This window comes from Nerophis ophidion, linkage group LG01 (genome assembly GCF_033978795.1).
Source record: "Nerophis ophidion isolate RoL-2023_Sa linkage group LG01, RoL_Noph_v1.0, whole genome shotgun sequence".
In the NCBI taxonomy this organism is placed as follows: Eukaryota; Metazoa; Chordata; class Actinopteri; order Syngnathiformes; family Syngnathidae; genus Nerophis; species Nerophis ophidion.
In genome coordinates this window covers 74,135,966-74,156,886 of record NC_084611.1, presented here as the reverse complement: position 1 = coordinate 74,156,886, position 20,921 = coordinate 74,135,966, and the positions used below count along the sequence as shown (strand labels likewise).

The 20,921-nt window shown below is 37.5% G+C and overlaps 1 protein-coding gene across 1 annotated transcript in view; it reads left to right on the top strand.

The window, feature by feature from the left end:
* The window catches only part of cfap52 (cilia and flagella associated protein 52), a 42,598-nt gene extending 21,677 nt beyond the window's left edge, over nt 1–20,921 (top strand). Inside the window, exons 11-13 of the mRNA XM_061911026.1 lie at nt 4,049–4,154; nt 17,002–17,113; nt 20,529–20,921. Of these exons, the coding sequence (XP_061767010.1) occupies nt 4,049–4,154; nt 17,002–17,113; nt 20,529–20,710 (400 nt within the window). The 3' untranslated portion in view covers nt 20,711–20,921. The remainder of the gene's footprint in view (nt 1–4,048; nt 4,155–17,001; nt 17,114–20,528) is intronic.

Below are 20,921 nucleotides of genomic sequence, written 5' to 3'. Positions count from 1 at the left end.
TCCCTGTACGATCAGTGCCAGAGCTTGGTCCGCATTGCCGGCAGTAAGTCGAACACATTTCCAGTGAGGGTTGGACTCCGCCAAGGCTGTCCTTTGTCACCGATTCTGTTCATAACTTTTATGGACAGAATTTCTAGGCGCAGTCAAGGCGTTGAGGGGTTCCGGTTAGGTGACCGCAGGATTAGGTCTCTGCTTTTTGCAGATGATGTGGTCCTGATGGCTTCATCCGACCGGGATCTTCAGCTCTCACTGGATCGGTTCGCAGCCGAGTGTGAAGCGACCGGAATGAGAATCAGCACCTCCAAGTCCGAGTCCATGGTTCTCGCCCGGAAAAGGGTGGAATGCCATCTCCGGGTTGGGGAGGAGACCCTGCCCCAAGTGGAGGAGTTCAAGTACCTAGGAGTCTTGTTCACGAGTGGGGGAAGAGTGGATCGTGAGATCGACAGGCGGATCGGTGCGGCGTCTTCAGTAACGTGGACGTTGTACCGATCCGTTGTGGTGAAGAAGGAGCTGAGCCGGAAGGCAAAGCTCTCAATTTACCGGTCGATCTACGTTCCCATCCTCACCTATGGTCATGAGCTTTGGGTCATGACCGAAAGGATAAGATCACGGGTACAAGCGGCCAAAATGAGTTTCCTCCGCCGTGTGGCGGGGCTCTCCCTTAGAGATAGGGTGAGAAGCTCTGCCATCCGGGAGGAACTCAAAGTAGAGCCGCTGCTCCTTCACATCGAGAGGAGCCAGATGAGGTGATTCGGGCATCTGGTCAGGATGCCACCCGAACGCCTCCCTAGGGAGGTGTTTAGGGCACGTCCAACCGGTAGGAGGCCACGGGGAAGACCAAGGACACTTTGGGAAGACTATGTCTCCCGGCTGGCCTGGGAACGCCTCGGGATCCCCCGGGAAGAGCTAGACGAAGTGGCTGGGGAGAGGGAAGTCTGGGTTTCCCTGCTTAGGCTGTTGCCCCCGCGACCCGACCTCGGATAAGCGGAAGAAGATGGATGGATGGATGACTTAAAGACAGCATAAGTCTATTACAGATGGTTATTAAAAAGTAGGTTAGTGGTTTTCATACCAACTATTGCTCTCTGTTTGAGTGATTTCACTTAAACAAGCCTCTTCCTTCCTTCCACACTACAAAATACTAAACATATGTATGAATTATGCTCATATTGTATCAGATCAATATCGCTATCAGCCAATATTCAAGGCTCCAATACCCATATTGTATCGATAGTGAAGAAGTTGTATCGGGACACCGCTAAATTTTATATCCTGTTCTTACAAGTTATGACATTCCACTGTTCTAATAATGATTTGAAGGCGATTTAAAGCACATTGCTTTGTAGTGTTTATTTTAATTTATGCTCAAATAGTCAGTTTAGTTGAAAAAGCGAGAATAACAATAATAAGTTTACTGTAACATTTACATATACTGTAAAAATGGACCATTAAAACTATGGCAAGCAATTGTTAAATAGCAACAGTAAAACACTGTAAAATTAAAAATACTTTATCACAGTAGCAAATGCAGTGGATTCCCGCAAAAGAAGAAACAGTAAATAACTTAAATTATTATGGTTATAATATAAAGAAAACACATGACTTTACTGTGAAAATGTTAAAAAAAATGTACAATGCATTTGCAAATACTCTTATGTCAGACGCATGTAAATATGTATGGTATTACTGTTTCTATATTAACGTTTTTGCAGATTGTACATTTAAAAGCCTGCACAGTAGCCTTGTGGTTAGAGTGTCCGCCCTGAGATCGGTAGGTTGTGAGTTCAAAACCCAGCTGAGTCATACCAAATAGAAATAGGACCCATTAGCTCCTTGCTTGGCATGCAGCATTAAGGGCTGGAATTGGGGATTCAATCACAAATATGATTACTGAGCGAAGCCACCGCTACTGCTCACTGCTCCCCTCACCTCTCAGGGGGTGGAACAAGGGGATGGGTCAAATGCAAAGAGTAATTTCGCCACACCTAATGTGCGTGTGTGTGTGACTATCAGCGGTACTTTAAATTACCTTAATTGTTTTAGGGCTTTGTGTTAAAGCATTAGCCCATTTAACTTTTAGCTAACAAAGTGTTTTCAGACATTGAGGGTTTATGTTTATGTGCTTCATTGTAAACTGCACCGAAATGAACCACGCTGTGTGTTTTAGTGTGCTGGAACTGGTTGCAAGCAGCTACTTAACAGATACGGAGCATTTAAGGCTCGTTTTTAATCGGTCACTTGAAGGAACATGTTGCGGAAAGAAGGCTATGTTGTGATTTGCCCAGTGAAAGGTTGTACATAAATTGTGTCAATCCTGATGTACCGCTCACATGTCTCAAAAAGACATACATTTTGCAGATAGTAGTATTGGTGATCACGGTGGAGCTGTTAGCGTTCGTGCCTCAAATTAAGGAGGTCCAGAGTTCGATTCCCGGGCTGGGGGTCTTTGTGTGTGTGCATGTTTTCCCTGTGACTTTGTGGGTTGTCTCCGGGTAGACTGGCTTCCTCCCATCTCCAAAGACATGCACCTGGAGATAGACTGATTGGCAACACTGAAATTGGCCTTAATTTGTTTTTCGATGGATTTCTATTTTACCGTAAATGCTATAGTTTTTAGGTCAACAATATATATTTTTTTCATATTAATTCACGGATTCAACATTAACATACCGTAATGTCCTATACATTTTATTTTTTACGGTGAATTCCTGGCAACCAGGGCATTTGGTATTTTACCATACATTTTGCAGATTTTTATTGTTTTTACAGTGTAGGTCAGGGGTCACCAACCTTTTTAAAAACAAGAGCTACTTCTTGGGTGCTGATTAATGCGAAGGGCTACCAGTTTGATACACATTTAAATAAGTTGCCAGAAATAGCCAATTTGCTCAATTTACCTTTAATAAATAAATCATATGTATAAAAAAATGGGTATTTATGTCTGTCATTCCGTCGTACATTTTTTTTCCTTTTACGGAAGGTTTTTTTGTAGGGAATAAATGATGAAAAAAAACACTTAACTGAACGGTTTAAAAAAGGAGAAAACAAGAAAAAAATTACAATTTCATTTTTAGACATAGTTTATCTTCAATTTCGACTCTTTATATTCAAAATTCAACCGAAAAAAAAGAAGAGAAAAACTAGCTAATTGAAATCTTTTTGAAAAAATGAAAAAAAAAAGAATTCATGGAACATCATTAGTAATTTCTCCTGATTAAGAATAATTTTAGAATTTTGATGACATGTTTTAAATAGGTTAAAATCCAATCTGCACTTTGTTGGAATATATAACAAAGTGGACCAAGCTATATTTTTAACAAAGACAAATCATTATTTCTTGTAGATTTTCCAGAACAAAAATGTTAAAAGAAATTCAAAAGACTTTGAAATAAGATTTAAATTTGATTCTACAGATTTTCAAGATTTGCCAGAATATTTTTTTTTAACTTTAATCATAAATTTGAAGAAACGTTTCACAAATATTCTTTGTCGAAAAAACAAGCTAAAATGAAGAATAACATTTAAATGTATTTATTATTCTTTACAATAAAAAAATACATTTACTGGAACATTGATTTAAATTGTCAGGAAAGAAAAGGAAGCAATTTAAAAGGTAAAAAGGTATATGTGTTTTAAAAAATCCTTAATCATTTTTAAGGTTATATTTTTTCTCTAAAATTGTCTTTTTGAAAGTTATAAGAAGGTAAGTAAAAAAATAAAGGAATTTATTTAAACAATTGAAGACCAAATCTTTAAAATATTTTCTTGGATTTTCAAATTCTATTTGAGTTGTGTCTCTCTTAGAATTAAAAATGTCAAGCAAATCGAGACCAGCTTGCTAGTAAATAAATACAATTTGAAAAATAAAGGCAGCTCACTGGTAAGTGCTGCTATTAGAGGTATTTTTAGAACAGGCCAGCGGGCGACTCATCTGGTCCTCACGGGCTTACCTGGTGCCCGCGGGCACAGCGTTGGTGACCCCTGGTGTAGGTATTTTAAAGACTAAACCTTGCCTAACTTTCTGTTTCTTTCAAATGTCCTCTTCTAGGAAATTTGTTCGAATTCAGAAGATAATCGCCAAAAACACATTATTCCGGACTGTGTGCTACCACCCTGAGGAACACCAGGTTGTTACCAGTGGCACCGACAAAAAGGTTGGTATTTTTGACATTGTTTACATTGTTACATATCAGTGTCAAGCTACAGAATAAATGTCCTTTTCCTTTGTTTCGGACAATTTGTCAAATTATGATGACAATGATAATGATTTGAAATCTATAAAGTAAAATCTATCGAGTGCACACACTCATAATGCCCTGCCGAGAGGTGACGACAATTTGCACTGATTAGACCAGTGTGTGAATGTGCGGCGAAAGAGGGAATAAGAAGGAAGAACGCGTGCGGGAAGCAAGGGAGTTTGGGAGGGGAGAGATTGTGCCTTCCTGCATACGGATGTGCCGACGCCAGCCTAGTGCCAGCCAGATCCACCATCTGCTCATCCCCGGACACAGGCACTCTGTCTGGGAGAACAAATGCTCCCATCTCTTCCCGCTTGCACCAGCGCTTTTACACACCCTAGAATACCAGAGTCGCCATCTTGAAAGCAAATAGATAAATGACAGTGAACTAGACCATTGTTTTTCAACCACTGGGCATTGTGCCGTGAGATACAGTCTGGTGTGCCGTGGGAGATTATGGCATTTCACCTAATTGGGTTCAAAATATTTTTTGCAAACCATTAATTATAATCTGCAAATGTGCCGTTGTTGAACCGGGCCCCTGTGTAGGGAGTGAGTTTGAAACTGTTTTAAACTACTTCTGAAGACACAGAGTGATATAATTTGACAGGCTGACACCTCAAATTCCTCTTTGAACAGCGCAAGGTACGAAATTGTTGAAATAAAACGTGTTAAAAGTGCCGCAAATCGCTAAAGAAGCAACTGCCATCAGAGAGCTGATGCAAGAGGCACTGATGTCGGACGTCCCGCCTCAATGTCAAAATATAAAAGAAAAACTCAAATCCCGATATCTTTGGTGTCATCTGAAATCGACATTAATACCATCGAAACATGCAATAAACTGAATAGAAAAAACAACAACACCACTCCAGTCATCATTATGAAACTCGTAAACAGAAAATCTAAAATGGCACTGCTAAAGCAGGGAACGAGCTGAAGGGAAAACATGTGTACATGAATGAGCATCTCACAAAACGTAACGCTGAAATTGCCAAAACGTGTTAGACAAGCCTCCTCTCTTCCCGTTTTTAAATCTCTTTTAAAAACACACTTTTATTCCTTGGCTTTTAACACTAAGTGATATCCAGCCTGCAATGGCGCCCCATTATACACCTGCTGTGAACCTGTTTTTATGTTTTTATGTTTTATTTATTTATTTTTTATCATGTTCTGTTTGTGTTGTGTTGTTTGCTCGGTCTTCGTATTATCTTTTCACCTGTCCATTGTACAGCACTTTGGCTGCCCCTGTGGTAAATTTTAAATGTGCTTTATAAATAAAGTTGATTTGATTTGGAAAAAAACATGCAAGGAAAAATTCAGGGAACTTGGAGCGCCAACTGTTAAATCTACATCAAGCTCAATGGAGGTCCAGAAGCAAGAGTACTTGTTGTCCATGACATCAAGGACCTGGACAAAAATGAACGTTGACACAACAACGATGATAATGGAGTCTGTTGGAAAACAAACACCTAAATTCAACACCAACACTACCATGTTCCAAGGGAACACTAAACAAGAAGACCTAGATTCAGGAGAGCATCCACCTGCAATTATAGATTATTGAAACGACATCAAATATTAACAAGAAAATATTGAACTGAAAAACTTCTGCAACAAATATCACAAACACCAGGATTTGGAAAAGGATATAAATCCAGATACTATTTTTTTCATCCATATTATACAGATGAACAATGTAACAGCAACATTAAGTGTGATAACAAATTGTCAATTATTCATTTTAATAGCATAAGCTTGTAATAAGAATACATTGGAAAGAAAATGTATAACACAAGGAACTACAGAGGCAGAAAATAAGTACAAAAAAGTATAAAAACAAGCTAATGAACATACTACGAACATGTAGAAAATAATATTACAGTTAATTATTTGACATCAACAAAAACAATATGAGAGCAACATGGCGCATCCTTAATAGTATCATTAAAAATGGCACTAAGAGGGTTTACCCCCAATACTTCTCAGACGGAAACATAAATAATGACAACACGAAGGAAGTAGTTGAAAGCTTCAATAATTACTTTGTAAATATTGAACCAAAATTGGAGGAAAGAATTCCAGACCCAGTTTCAACTGAGGACTATGATGACTCCATAGATAGAAATTACAATTCAACGATCCTCAATAATGTGACACAGGAGGAAATAGTTAAAATTGTGAAAAAATGCAAATCTAAGACCTAAATCTATTGTAATGGAATTGATATGGAAACGATAAAAAACATTGAAGGAATCTCAGCACCATAATGTTAATTAGTAACCTATCATTTCAAACAGGCAAATTCCCAAACAAAATGAAAATAGCTAAAGTGGCACCAATTTATAAGACTGGAGACAAACACCAATTTACAAATTATAGACCTGTTTCTTTACTTCCACAATGTTCAAAAATCAAAATTGAAACACTGTTCAATATCAGATTGGAGAGTTTCACAAACAAAAATATAATACTCGCTGAGAACCAATATGGATACACAGCTAATGTTTCAACTTCGATGGCTTTAATTGAAATGACAGAAAAAAATATATATATAACAGATAGTAAGACATGTGCAGCAGCAGTGTTTATGGATCTAACTAAAGCATTTGACACAATTAATCACAATGATTATAACGGTATGGCATCAGAGGGTTGGTCTTAAACTGGATTAGAAGTTACTTAACCAACAGGAAATAATACGTGAAGCTAGGCAAACACACATCCACAACGATAAATATATCCTGTGGTGTACCCCAGAGATCAATACTAGGACCAAAACTGTTCTATCTTTATATAAATGACATTGGTAAAGTTACAAACGATTAAAAGTTAGTATTATTCACGTATGATACAACAGCCTTTTGTCCAGGAGAGAAAACACACAACCTAATACAAATAATAACAGAAGAAATTAACAAATTAAAAAGATAGTCTGTTTTTGTCAGACCATCTCTAAATCTCATTATAAAAAAATAATGCTATTCAGTAACAGTCGTAGGGAAAGTGAAACACTAATTCAAATAGAATTAATAGAAATTGAAAGAGTAAATGAAACCAAATTTCTGGGTATAATGATGATAAAATCAACTGGAAATCTCATATTAAAAAAAAAAAATTAAAAAAAATAAATAAATATATATATATATATATACATACATACATACATACATACATACATATATACATACATATATATATATATATATACATACACATATATATATATATATATATATATATATATATATATATATATATATATATATATATATATATATATATATAAAGTGGCAAGAAACACGTTAGTAATGAATAAATCAAAACATGTTCGAGACCAAAAATCACTCCCTATTCTCTACTGAACATTCAAAGCCTTTATTCTTTGAATCCAAAATACTGAAATTCCACGACATAGTGAATTTGCTAAACAGCTAAAATTTGAACAGCTAAAATTACACACAAAGCAAACTATAATCTGCTACCCAAGAATATACAACAATTATTCTCAACAAAAGAGGAGAAAAATAATTGTAGAGAAAAATGTAATTTCAAACATTTGTATGCACGTACAACACTTAAGACATCAAGTATATCAGTATGTGGAATTAAATAATGGAATGAATTAAGTAAAGAAATCAAACAATGTATTAATATTATTCACTACAAGAAACCTTTCAAACATAGTTTACAAAGTCCAAAGAAGAAGAACCATATTAAATATTCTGAATTTATTTCATCCGTCCATTAATCTTCTTGATGATCTCATTTATCTCACCATATGAAATATAACTTACTTCACAAATTTTTATTTATCTATTTATTTTTAATGTTTTTACTCATGGAGTGTATTGTGAATACACTGAGAACAGGAAGTAAACAAAAGTGTTAGCAACTGCTATGTAAAGGAAAAGGGGTAGTATTAAATAAGCTCTGCTTCTTTCTACTCCTTTTCGAACATGTTGAATAGAGAAAATGGAAATTGTGATTAATCATGTTGGATGCATGCATGTTCCGAATAAACTCAAACTCAATTGGTTCCAGACATGACTGCGATAAATACATATTTGCGAAGTAGTAATCATTAATTATAAGCAAATATTTTCAATAGAGCATAAAACAATGTTTACAACTTTCTGAATATGTTTTTCAACATTATGAGAGCTCTCTCGACATAAATTACCACTCCTTTTCTCCTTTAGACTATTTTAATCCAATATAGTAATGCTGTCTGAGGCTGAGCTAATCAGTGTAAAACATATTGATCAGCGTGCTCTGATTGGGTTGTTCTCCTCTAGTGGCCAATACTACGCTAGTATCGATATTTTTACTTTGTTTAGTTTTGTTTTATTTTGCTTAGAAATGCTTGATTTGAACCAACAATTGTGTAGAATATTTAAAAAATAAAAATAAAAAAAAGTGTGTATTATTATCAGATAATTAACTAATTATATTAATAATATTTTGAAGCGTAATGTAGTGAGGGACGACTACAAATACACTACATAAACACCTGTAACACCAACAAATAAGTAAATGAATACCCAATTAATAAAAATAATAATATAAAAACTTTTGATTGTTAGAAACATGCAACCTGACTATGGTTGGACATTATTTTAACCCCACATTTAAAGTGTTTCATAGTTTAACCCCACATATAGTACATAAACACAAAAGCTTCTCCATGTTGTGCATAGATTCTGGATTTTGAGATTGAATCAAAGCCCGTTTCCCTTTCAGTGAATCATTTTAGAACATTTGTAGTGACAGGGAGAAAAACTGACTCGCTTGGCGCTACCTGTTTTGCATACACAAAACCCCAGACCTCAACCATTACGTAACCTGTTTTTTTTAGAGTTAGAGCTCGCTTTTATTTGCGTTGATACAGTATTGATCATTCACTGTCAAAAATCCTTGATTCACTATTGATCAGTCTATGCTATATATATATATATATATATATATATATATATATATATATATATATTTCTATTTATACATATTGTAATACTATAATGCAGGGGTCGGGAACCTTTTTGGCTAAGAGAGCCATGAAAGCCAAATATTTTAAAATGTATTTCCTTGCGAGCCATATAATATTTTTTAACACTGAATACAACTAAATGCGTGCATTTTTAAGTAAGACCAACATTTTTAGAGTACAATAAGTCCATCCATCCATCCATCCATCCATTTTCTACCGCTTATTCCCTTTTGGGGTCGCGGGGGGCGCTGGCGCCTATCTCAGCTACAATCTGGCGGAAGGCGAGGTACACCCTGGACAAGTCGCCACCTCATTGCAGGGCCAACACAGATAGACAGACAACATTCACACTCACATTCACACACTAGGGCCAATTTAGTGTTCCCAATCAACCTATCCCCATGTGCATGTCTTTGGAAGTGGGAGGAAGCCGGAGTACCCGGAGGGAACCCACGCATTCACGGGGAGAACATGTAAACTCCACACAGAAAGATCCCGAGCCTGGATTTGAACCCAGGACTGCAGGACCTTCGTATTGAGAGGCAGACGCACTAACCCCTCTGCCACCGTGAAGCCCCTACAATAAGTCTCTTATTCTTTTTAATAACATTGTTTCTCTAAAGCTAGCCAATAAAATAATTATTACCATTAATGTGACTTCTTGAACAGGTGCGGTAGAAAACGGATGGATGGATTAAAATGCATGGGAATGTTTGATATGATGAATGTTATTTTCAACACTGCGATTACCAGTGAAACATTCATTACTTATCATATTAAGCAATGTCAGCTAAGATTTATCCGAGAGCCAGATGCAGTCATCAAAAGAGCCACATCTGCCTCGGGAGCCATAGGTTCCCTACCCCTGTTATAATGGATATTTAATGAATAATTTTTAAATTAGATATTACAATTATGTGAAAGTTCAACTCCTATGCTACCTTAAAGTTTTGTAATCAATCAGAAATATGAAGCAGCTAAAATGTGCCAAACATGGATAAGTGTGGAGAGAATGGACTTACATGGGTGTATTTTAGATTGTTTTATAATGCTTGAAAATTTTTCATAGCATCTACACAGTGAGCATGTGTGGCCTCTATGTGTTAAATTTTTGTGGTGGTTTCATTTTTTCCCCCCATGACTAGGGAATGTTGTTTGGATTAGGTCATATACGTAACTGCTGTTCAGTGTTAACATGAAAGCACATATCATGGTCACTGATCTGAATTACTCACATTGTCCACAAGATGGTGACAAAATGGCAGCCAAAATATGTCTAAAATGAAGATGAAAACACCCCAGCGAGATTGCTAATTGACCTTGCGCTGTCTCAAAGGCCAAATTAAAGACGCCAGTGGCCCGCATTTGGCCCACGGACCATAGTTTGGAAACACCTGGTCCAGGGTGTAGTCCACTATCCCCCAAAGTCAGCTGGGATAGGGTCCAGCGCTTCCCAAGTTTTTTAACGGAACAATTCCAGTGGGGAAGTGTTTAAAATAATAGCTAGTACCAATAAGCATGAGGTGATGATGATGAGGACAATAGCTTGTGCAGAGCTCAGGTGACTCCCATCTCAGCAGAGCAGCACAGCCTTGACTTGGCCGCTCGCACGGCTCAGCTTTGGACTGCAGCCCGATTCCTCTGAGAACACAGATGGGCCAAGAAAAGTCACACAGGCGGTATCGCTAATAAGCCACTCAATGAGTACCAGGTCGTGACTGAAAAGAGCCAAGACACAAGACAAGATGTGAGGTGGTGTCTTGTGATCACTTTTTGATCATCTTTTAAAAGACTTGATCTTGTATGAACATTTCCACAGATACCATGTTTCCTTCCAATTAGGGGTATGTTTTCTTACATTTGTGTTTTAATTAAAACAGGATTATCGCAGAAATATGTATTTCCACACATTTTCCATCTTCTTAAAAGTCTCACTTAAATCCTGCAAATATAAATAGCAAAGTTTCCCCTATATGTAATTAATCGTGGTCCACCACGGCAAAATATAAGCAGCCACAACTTAAAAATTTGTGTTTTTCACATATAAACACATTTAAGTAATATATTGTATGAATAGCTATAAAAAGCCTATTTTTTGTGCACTCCTGACTTTCATGAATAGGTATTTTTCATGGCTGATACCGTTTTTTAGTAGTCTCCTTGTCACAGTTCAAACCAATACAGTAGAGAGAAACCTAAGGATGCAGACAGACTGTGAGTAAAATAGTTATTTTACTTAGGGAAAATTACTCACAACAATGATCCTAACAACAGGAGATAACAAAAAGTGACGGGTGCAAAAAAGAGAAAACAAAATTAGAACCGTGGAAAAAACAAAAAAAAAGCTACTATACAAAAATAAATACAAACCCCGTTTCCATGAGTTGGGAAATTGTGTTAGATGTAAATATAAATGGAATACAATGATTTGCAAATCAGTTTCAACCCATATTCAATTGAATGCACTACAAAGACAAGATATTTGATGTTCAAACTCATAAACTTTGTTTTTTTTGCAAATAATAATTAACTTAGAATTTCATGGTTGCAACACGTGCCAAAGTAGTTGGGAAAGGGCATGTTCACCACTGTCTTACATCACCTTTTCTTTTAACAACACTCAATAAACGTTTGGGAACTAAGGAAACTAATTGTTGAAGCTTTGAAAGTGGAATTCTTTCCCATTCTTGTTTTATGTAGAACTATCCGCTGTCGTATTTTACGCTTCATAATGCACCACACATTTTCGGTGGGAGACAGGTCTGGACTGCAGGCAGGCCAGTCTAGTACCCGCACTTTTTTACTATGAATCCACACTGCTGTAACACGTAGCTTGGCATTTTCTTGCTGAAATAAGCAGGGTCTTCCATGATAATGTTGCTTGGACGGCAACATATGTTGTTCCAAAACCTGTATGTACCTTTCAGCATTAATGGTGCCTTCACAGATGTGTAAGTTACCCATACCTTGGCCACTAATGCACCCCCATACCATCACACATGCTGGCTTTTCATCTGCACACCTGTGGGATGTTCCAAATAAGTGTTTAATGAGCATTCCTCAACTTTATCAGTATTTATTGCCACCTTTCCCAACTTCTTTGTCACGTGTTGCTGGCATCAAATTCTAAAGTTAATGATTATTTGCAAAAAGAAAAAAGTTTTATCAGTTTGAACATCAAATATGTTGTCTTTGTAGCATATTGTTTCTGTATATTGTGTGGTTTCTTCTTGGTTTAAATGCAAAGCACGTCAGGGAAGCAACCTAAATTTTGTTGGACCTGTACCTGTACATGCACAATGACAATAAAGATCATTTATTCATTCATTCATTCATTCATATTAAACTGAATATGGGTTGAAAATGATTTGCAAATTCCGTTTATATTTACATCTAACAGTTTCCCAACTCATATGGAAACGGGGTGTGCAGACTTGTGTTGGAGTTGCAAGACGTGCAAACTACCACACAACACTATGGTTGTCTCGATACCAATATTTTGGTACCGGTACCAAAATGTATTTCGATACTTTTCTAAATAAAGGGGACCACAAAAAAATGGCATTATTGGCTTTCTTTTAACAAAAAATCTTAGGGTACATTTAACACATTTTTCTTACTGCAATCAAAGAACAACTTTCTTGTTAAATAAAATATTGAACATACAAGACCACTTGGCGGCTGATGTATGCAGTAACATATTGTGCCATTCTTTATTCTATTATTTGGTCAACATTTTAGAGGACAAGCTGTAAAATGAATATATATGAGCTTTTGCAATGCAATTTCGCTTTCAAAGTCCGAGTATAACAACGGGAACATACAGTCCTTGCGTAAACTACAGAACTTGCATTTCTATGGAATATTGTCAAGTATATCACACCCGGCCTTTTTTATTATGCAATCAGCATTGCCCTAAATATCAAGAAAACATCTGTTGGTGTGCGACTCTGTGATGTTTCTGTCACCTCCGCTATAAATAACCACAAACAATCGCCTTTGTGCGAGACGAGATGTTACTTTGACGGCTGTGAAGCCTCGGGGATGATTAACTTTTCATTCTGTTTAGCGAGCGTGATGTCAACCTTAGCAGTTTTCCATTGAGCTCAAATCTATATGTCTATACTAATCTATACCAATTATGAACATTTTGTTGGAGTTAAATGTTGTGCAAAGGGAGTCAGGATGAAAGCTCAAACCTGTAAAAGTAATGGTGTACACCCAGTGTGATCACATAAGACCATACTTGTATTTAAATAGCGGTTTTCACTTGAATGTTGGCCGCTTTATCAGCTTGAACAAACAAAAGCCTTGCCTGGAAAAAAAAAATCTGTGAATTAAAATGTATGTTTATTATTTTAACTCATTTAATTGTTGTTTTTTAAATAAATATGCACATGTAAACACTTAAATCCATACCAGGTTCTCTTTGCAGTTGAATAATAAATTAATTAGTGCTGTCAGACAATTTCTTGTTAAAATCCAATTAATCACATTTGTAAATTTAAATTTTTTACAGTTGACTATTTGCTTGCATAATCTTAATTAACTTTTAAAAAAGTCCCCAATATTTTGACACAAATGCAGTTTTATTGTCTGAATGTCCTACACCGACATGTTCCAAAAATGTACTTAAATGCAATCGTTAATTTTCTCAAAACTAGCTGTAAGTTTTATCATAAGTCTTGTCCGAGTTTATTTGGATGCAAAATTAGCCACCGAGCAGAAATGTATTTGGAGGCCCAATTGTTTGTTTTAATTCATCGTATGTGAAATTATCTATTTACTCTTTTAATCTAACATGACTTGATTCGATGCATGTTTTGTACTCAAAGAAAGGGAGAAAGATTGTTCAGTAATTGTTTTACTGCAAAATGACAAGTTTAACATTAAAAATTAAACATACATTTGCATATTTTCTTGAGATAGCTCCGACCATCTTAAATTTGATCCCAGTATACATTTTTTTTAAAAGCCCAGCACGAAGCAATATGACTCTTCTGTAAAATTAGCAATTCAAGTTTTATCAGTGATGGGGCAGGAAGGAGCTAGGAATATGTTTGCTGTAAAATTCTTTGTGAAGTGCCCTGTAATTGATTGATTGACATTTTACATGCACTTGTTCATGCAACAGCGGGGCCCCCACAGCCCTACAGTAATTGACCTGATCACTGACCATAATGCAGCTAATGTCGCCTTTCGGGTAAACGTCCGCAGTTAAGGGAAAGGAACCCGTGAGGTCAAATTAAACTGCATGATTTATTAATTTGCTTTTCTACACAATTAATGTGATTATTTGTTGTGATTCATCAGATTAATTAACTCATTCATTGAATTTGACAGCCCTAAAATAAACTGAACAAACAAATAATTTAACTACCAGAGTCCTATTGCGCTTTTTTTTTTTTTTTTACCATATTCTACAACATTTTTGCCCTAAATTCAGCATTTTAAAGCATAACTAATGGCAAAATGACAGAAGTACTATTACTACAATAGCAATGGCCACTCGGAACCGATCAGATCGGGCCTGTCAGTTTTGTGGCCTCTGATTGGTTTGGCCTCAGGCAGCATTAGTAGGTTGGATAAATAGAGTGTAAAGGTGACTAAAAGGTGTTCTTTCATGTCTGGAGGGCTCTCTTGTTGTTGAAATGCGTACTTAGAAGGACGTTTACAGTTGTTCACACTCCAGTTATGAAATTATTTTATTTATAACCAATTAACAGTGTCCATCCATACATCCATTTTCTTCCACTTATCCGAGGTCGGGTCGCGGGGGCAGCAGCCTAAGCAGGGAACCCCAGACTTCTCTCTCCCCAGCCACTTTGTCCAGCTCCTCCCAGGTGATCACAAGGTGTTCCCAGGCTAGCCGGGAGACATAGTCTTCCCAACGTGTCCTGGGTCTTTCCCGTGGCCTCCTACCGGTCGGACGCACCCTAAACACTTCCCTCGGGAGGCGTTCGGGTGGCATCCTGACCAGATGCCCAAACCACCTCATCTGGCTCCTCTCGATGTTGAGGAACAGCGGCTTTACTCTGAGGTCCCCCTGAATGACAGAGCTTCTCACCCTATCTCTAAGGGAGAGCCCCGCCACCTGGTGGAGGAAACTCATTTCGGAGGCTTGTAGCTGTGATCTTATCCTTTCGGTCATGACCCAAAGCTCATGACCATAAGTGAGGATGGGAACGTAGATCGACCAGTAAATTGAGAGCTTTGCCTTCCGGCTCAGCTCCTTCTTCACCACAACGGATCGATACAACGTCCGCATAACTGAAGACGCCGCACCGATCCGCCTGTCGATCTCACGATCCACTCTTTCCCCACTCATGAACAAGACTCCGAGGTAATTGAACTCCTCCACTTGGGGCAGAGTCTCCTCCCCAACCCGGAGATGGCACTCCACCCTTTTCCGGGCGAGAACCATGGACTCGGACTTGGAGTTGCTGATTCTCATTCCGGTCGCTTCACACTCGGCTGCGAACCGATCTAGTGAGAGCTGAAGATCCCGGCCAGATGAAGCCATCAGGACCACATCATCTGCAAAAAGCAGAGACCTGATCCCACGACCACCAAACGCCTTGACTGCGCCTAGAAATTCTGTCCATAAAAGTTATGAACAGAATTGGTGACAAAGGACAGCCTTGGCGGAGTCCAACCCTCACTGGAATTGTGTTTGACTTACTGCCAGCAATGCGGACCAAGCTCTGGCACTGATCATACAGGGAGCGGACCGTCACAATCAGTCACAATCAGTCTGATACCCCATACTCTCCGATGAGGTGGGGACTTGTCCAGGGTGTACCCCGCCTTCTGAGCTGCATTCGGGCGGAAGGTTTTGGAGCAACATTTGTTGCCATCCAAGCAACGTTATCACGGACGCCCCTGCTTATTTCAAAAAGAAAAAGCCAAGCCATATTCTGCACATGACTTTGTAGTAAAAGAGTGCGGGTACTAGACTGGCCTGCCTGTAGTCCAGACCTGTCTCCCATTGAAAACGTGTGGCGCAATATGAAGCCCAAAATACCACAACCGAGACCCCCGACTGTTGAACAACTTAAGCTGTACATCAAGCAAGAATGGGAAAAAATTCCACCTGAAAAGTTTCTAAAATTGGTCTCCTCAGTTCCCAAACGTTTACTGAGTGTTGTTAAAAGGACAGGCCAGGTAACACAGTGGCAATAATGCCACTGTGCCAACTTGTTTGCAATGTGTTGCTGCCATTAAATTCTAAGTTAATGAGTATTTGCAAAAAAAAATAAGGTTTCTCAGTTCGAACATTAAATATCTTGTTTTTGCGGTCTATTTAGTTGAATATAAGTTGAAAAGGATTTGCAGATCGTTGTATTCTGTTTTCATTTACGATTTACACAACGTGCCAACTTCCCTGGTTTTGGGTTTTGTACATTAAGTTTGATTTGATTTTATAAAGAAGGAATCTCTGCAAATGAGGAAAATGTAAAACAAAGTGTGTCACAAGATGACTCTGTATTGCTTTCCTTTTATTGTGTATTTTATGCTGCACACAGTGCAGAGACTCCAGCGGCAATTCCAGCGAATCTGTCAATTTTCTGTACATTCCAGTGCCTGCTCCGTACTAAAAAGTGTGTATCACTTGTGAAATGTTGAGTGATGTGTGCCGTCTGTCAGTGGAAATGAGTGCAAAGCGTTAAAAGGCCCGTTATGTTCTGCTGAGTCGCCGAGCTACGTTCCACATGAGAAACATCTCTGATCGTTATTGCTGCCATAAAATAGGTGGATAACTGCCGGCTATCTGTGCAGATCATCTACTGGGACGTGCACGACGCCACGCCAATCAGAGAACTGCAGGGCGTGCAGACGTCGGCCATCAACTGTATGTTCATCACCCATGACGGCAGACACATTGTGACAGGTAATGGACTATAACGCGTCTGTTCCTCACTCTCCTGTCCCTCTGTTACACTTCAGTGATGCAATACGAAGCCATTCAGTATCCTCTTTGGAATCTGGTGTCTTTGAAATAACTGTATAAAAAGTCCAATATTCACTCATAAACCTCCTGGTTGCCTGTTTCATGGGGTGGGTTTAACTTCCTGTCTGCAGTTGTTTATATATTCTATTAACTTGGATTTGTTTGTTTTTTTAATAAAAAGAATATTGCTATTTTCTTAAATTAGAATCCACATTATAACATGATACCAAAAAGCCCCTGAAAATAACTGCTACGAATTGTGTATTTTTGTTTTATTTAGTTGAAAATATTAGGAGGATTTTGTCCAATTCCACAATTTCCCCACACATTTTGGCATACCAGCCTCATTTTCGCCAATCAAATTGGTTTCTTACGCACACGTCCACTGTCCAATCAAAACGTATGTTGTAACAAAAATTTGTAACAATATATCAACTACTGTATTTCCTCAATTGCCGCCGGGGCGCTAATTAATTTAAAACCTCTTGTCACTCCTTCGCTTACCAAAGGCATGCGGTAAAGGTAAGCATGCGCTAATTATTTTAAAACTTCTTCTCAGGCATCCAGTAAAAATTTGAGTGTGATGTAAGCTAGGCCCTCAAATCCTACTGAATAGCTCTTAATCTTCTTTCCTTTATGCGATTTCAAATTACCGGTATTGAAATCAGCCTCCTCCATTTTGAAAATGATGACAGGGGAAGTGTCACTTGTGACGTCACGAGTTTGACCAGGCGGTAATACTAAGCATGCGCTAAAAATTTTGCGAAGCGAGTTTGACCCGGCAGTAATTCAAGGCAGGCGCATACTATATGCCCTGCGGCAATTCAAGGAAATACGGTATTTATTACTACAGCGCTAGGCCTTCTGGGTAATGTAGTAACGGTGTCCCAGTTGACATGTGATTATATAATTATTCAACCCGTCCAGGGCGAGATACTTAAGAACATGTTTTAAATTGCAATGCTGACCCGAGCAAAGAGGCAGCTTTTACCTGTTAGAGATGTTGAAGTGTGATGATAATCTCTCATTGGCTCGATCGATTTTAACAGTTCACAAATGCTCTCAAAGTGTGGGGGTAAATGTGTCGAAACTTTTCAAGCGAAAAACACACATTGAGAGCAACTTGTGGACAACAGAGCAGACATCTAAGGAATTGATAACTATTACTATAGTTATTATTGTAAAACTGTACAGTAATTTGAGTATGTGGGGATGTGCGCTACCACATATATTCTTTTTGATCCGATACAGAGTAAAATTCAGACTGGTATCGGCGATACGGATACTTTGTGCAAATGCCTGCTAAAATGAAAAAAGGTGTCTATTTCAAATAAAATCTCGTAGTACAAATAATATAATACGGAGTTTTTTTAATTTATGTTAAACTCTGAAGTAGATTGAGGTAGTGGCGTGAATATCAATAGAGCCAAACAGAGGACAAAATCCGAAAAATTCCCCAAAAATAGTGTTTCAAACCATTAAAACAATTAAATAAATGCAATAATACAAACATTAACTGAATTAATAAGACCTACTATTAAAATAAAAAATCGTAATGTAATGAGAAAAAGCTTAACATTTTAAATCCATCATTACAAATAATATACTTAGTCACCTATAACCCAAAGTTTTGTCGTCAAATAAATATAAAATGTGTTTGTGGCAGTAAAAAAACAAAACAATATCTATCGATCAAAATCGCCTCCCAGACTTGACTTTTTAGTATGCGGCCATTCATGGAAAAGGTTTAGACACCCCAGATCTAAAGTATTAGAAGATCTAAAAATAAAAATAAGATATACTTAAAAAAAAAAAAAAGTTTAGTTAGTTCATTAAAAAATTAAATACTAACTCATGAATTAATTATTTGAAAAATGTCAATAACCTAATGTATAACTGGACATGCATTTTTTGGTAAAAGCAGAATTTTTGACCCATTAGGTTATGCAGTTACACAATCATATTACTATTATTATTATTATTATTATTATTATTATTATTATATTCTTACAGGGGAAAAAAGCAACAGTAAATATTTAAGTTTGAATGAAAATCGGTATGTAATGAGATAAAGATGAAACGGTCCAACTGATAATTAATAATACTATGCTTAGTCACCAATCATACAAAGCTGACACAAAGTTCTGTCTTTAAATGGGTATAATATCTGTTTTTAGCATTTTTTTCCCATTAAATAAAATATCAATACGGCTCCTGCATACTTTGACTTTTCAGTATGCGGCCCTTAGTGGCAAAAGTTTGGACCCCCTGAACTGAAGTATCAAAAGTATCGATATTTAGATTTGAGCATCGATAGTAGACCATAAAGATCTGGTATCGGTGGTATAGATATTTCAGTATCGATCCGCACATCACTACTGCCAACTAGTGTACTGTTTGTACGGTATAAAACGTGTAAAACATCAATACAGTGTTTGTTTGCCAATATTTTTCAAATCCTGTCCATTTTTTAGGTCAAGGTTACAGGGAACACTTCCAACATTAATAACCGATTCATAAAATCACAAATTGATTAAATGTTATTGTAAAAAAAACAAAAAACATTGCAACTTTTTGATAAAGCTGCCACAAATTCAGGCATTTTTAGCTGCGACAATCACAAAAAAAGTTAATTGGAGTAAGTAACTCGGGTAAGAGTTGTACTTTTCCTGTGAATCAAAACTATAAAAAAGAAAAAAGTACCAATGATTGTCACACACACACTAGGTTGTGGTGAGATCATCCTCTGCATTTGACCCTTCACCCTCCCCCCCTGGGAGATGAGGGAAGCAGTGAGCAGCAGTGGTGGCCACGCCCGGGAACCATTTTTTGTGATTTAACCCCCAATTCCAACCCTTGAGGCTGAGTTCCAAGTAGGGAGGTTATGGGTCCCATTTTTATAGTCTTTGGTATGACTCGGCCGGGGTTTGAACTCACGACCTACCAATCCCTGCGTGGACATTAGGTGTATAGTCTTAATAGCTGCACATTTATATTCTACATATTAACAAATTAATTTAATTAAATTCAATGATATTTTGAAATCAATTAAAATAAAACATATGGGGTGAGTTATTTGCCACTGAGATTAAATCAAAATAAATAGTTACAATTAAAAATATATAGAAAATTAGGTTCATTTTTATAAAATTAATGATGATGGAATACACCTTTCACACTTCTTCAAATGTTTTAAATTAGCATGCTTACTCATGATTTGTCCAAGAAGACAAAGTGAGCGAGATGACTTAAAATAATCGTGTTGCTATATTGCATAAAACAACCATTGTGAAGGTTTCAAAAAAGGGAATGTCTTTTCCCTTGCCCGAATATTTATATCCCTTTTCTGTGCCAGGTGGAGACGACAAGATAGTGAGGGTGTGGGACTACATGGAGGGCACGGTAACCCACGTGGGCGTCGCTCACGGCGGAAGTATCACCAGCATTAAGGTGTGTTGCAACAACAGCACTTTGATCAGCAGCAGCGCCGATGGAGCCATCATGCGCTGGAAGTTCCCTCATCCCGTTTTGGATTGATGTGGAACTGAGCAAGCAACAATCAGTATGAGCAAATATTATCACAAGGGATGTAGTATTCAGTTAAATGAGATTCACATTGAAATGGTTCTCATTACAATTAAATGCAGACGTCAGTCAATGTAAGCACCATGCACTACACAGTATGATACATGCAGACTATATTCGGATGTACAGTATATATTAACATTAAAGATTCTGGTTAAAAGCG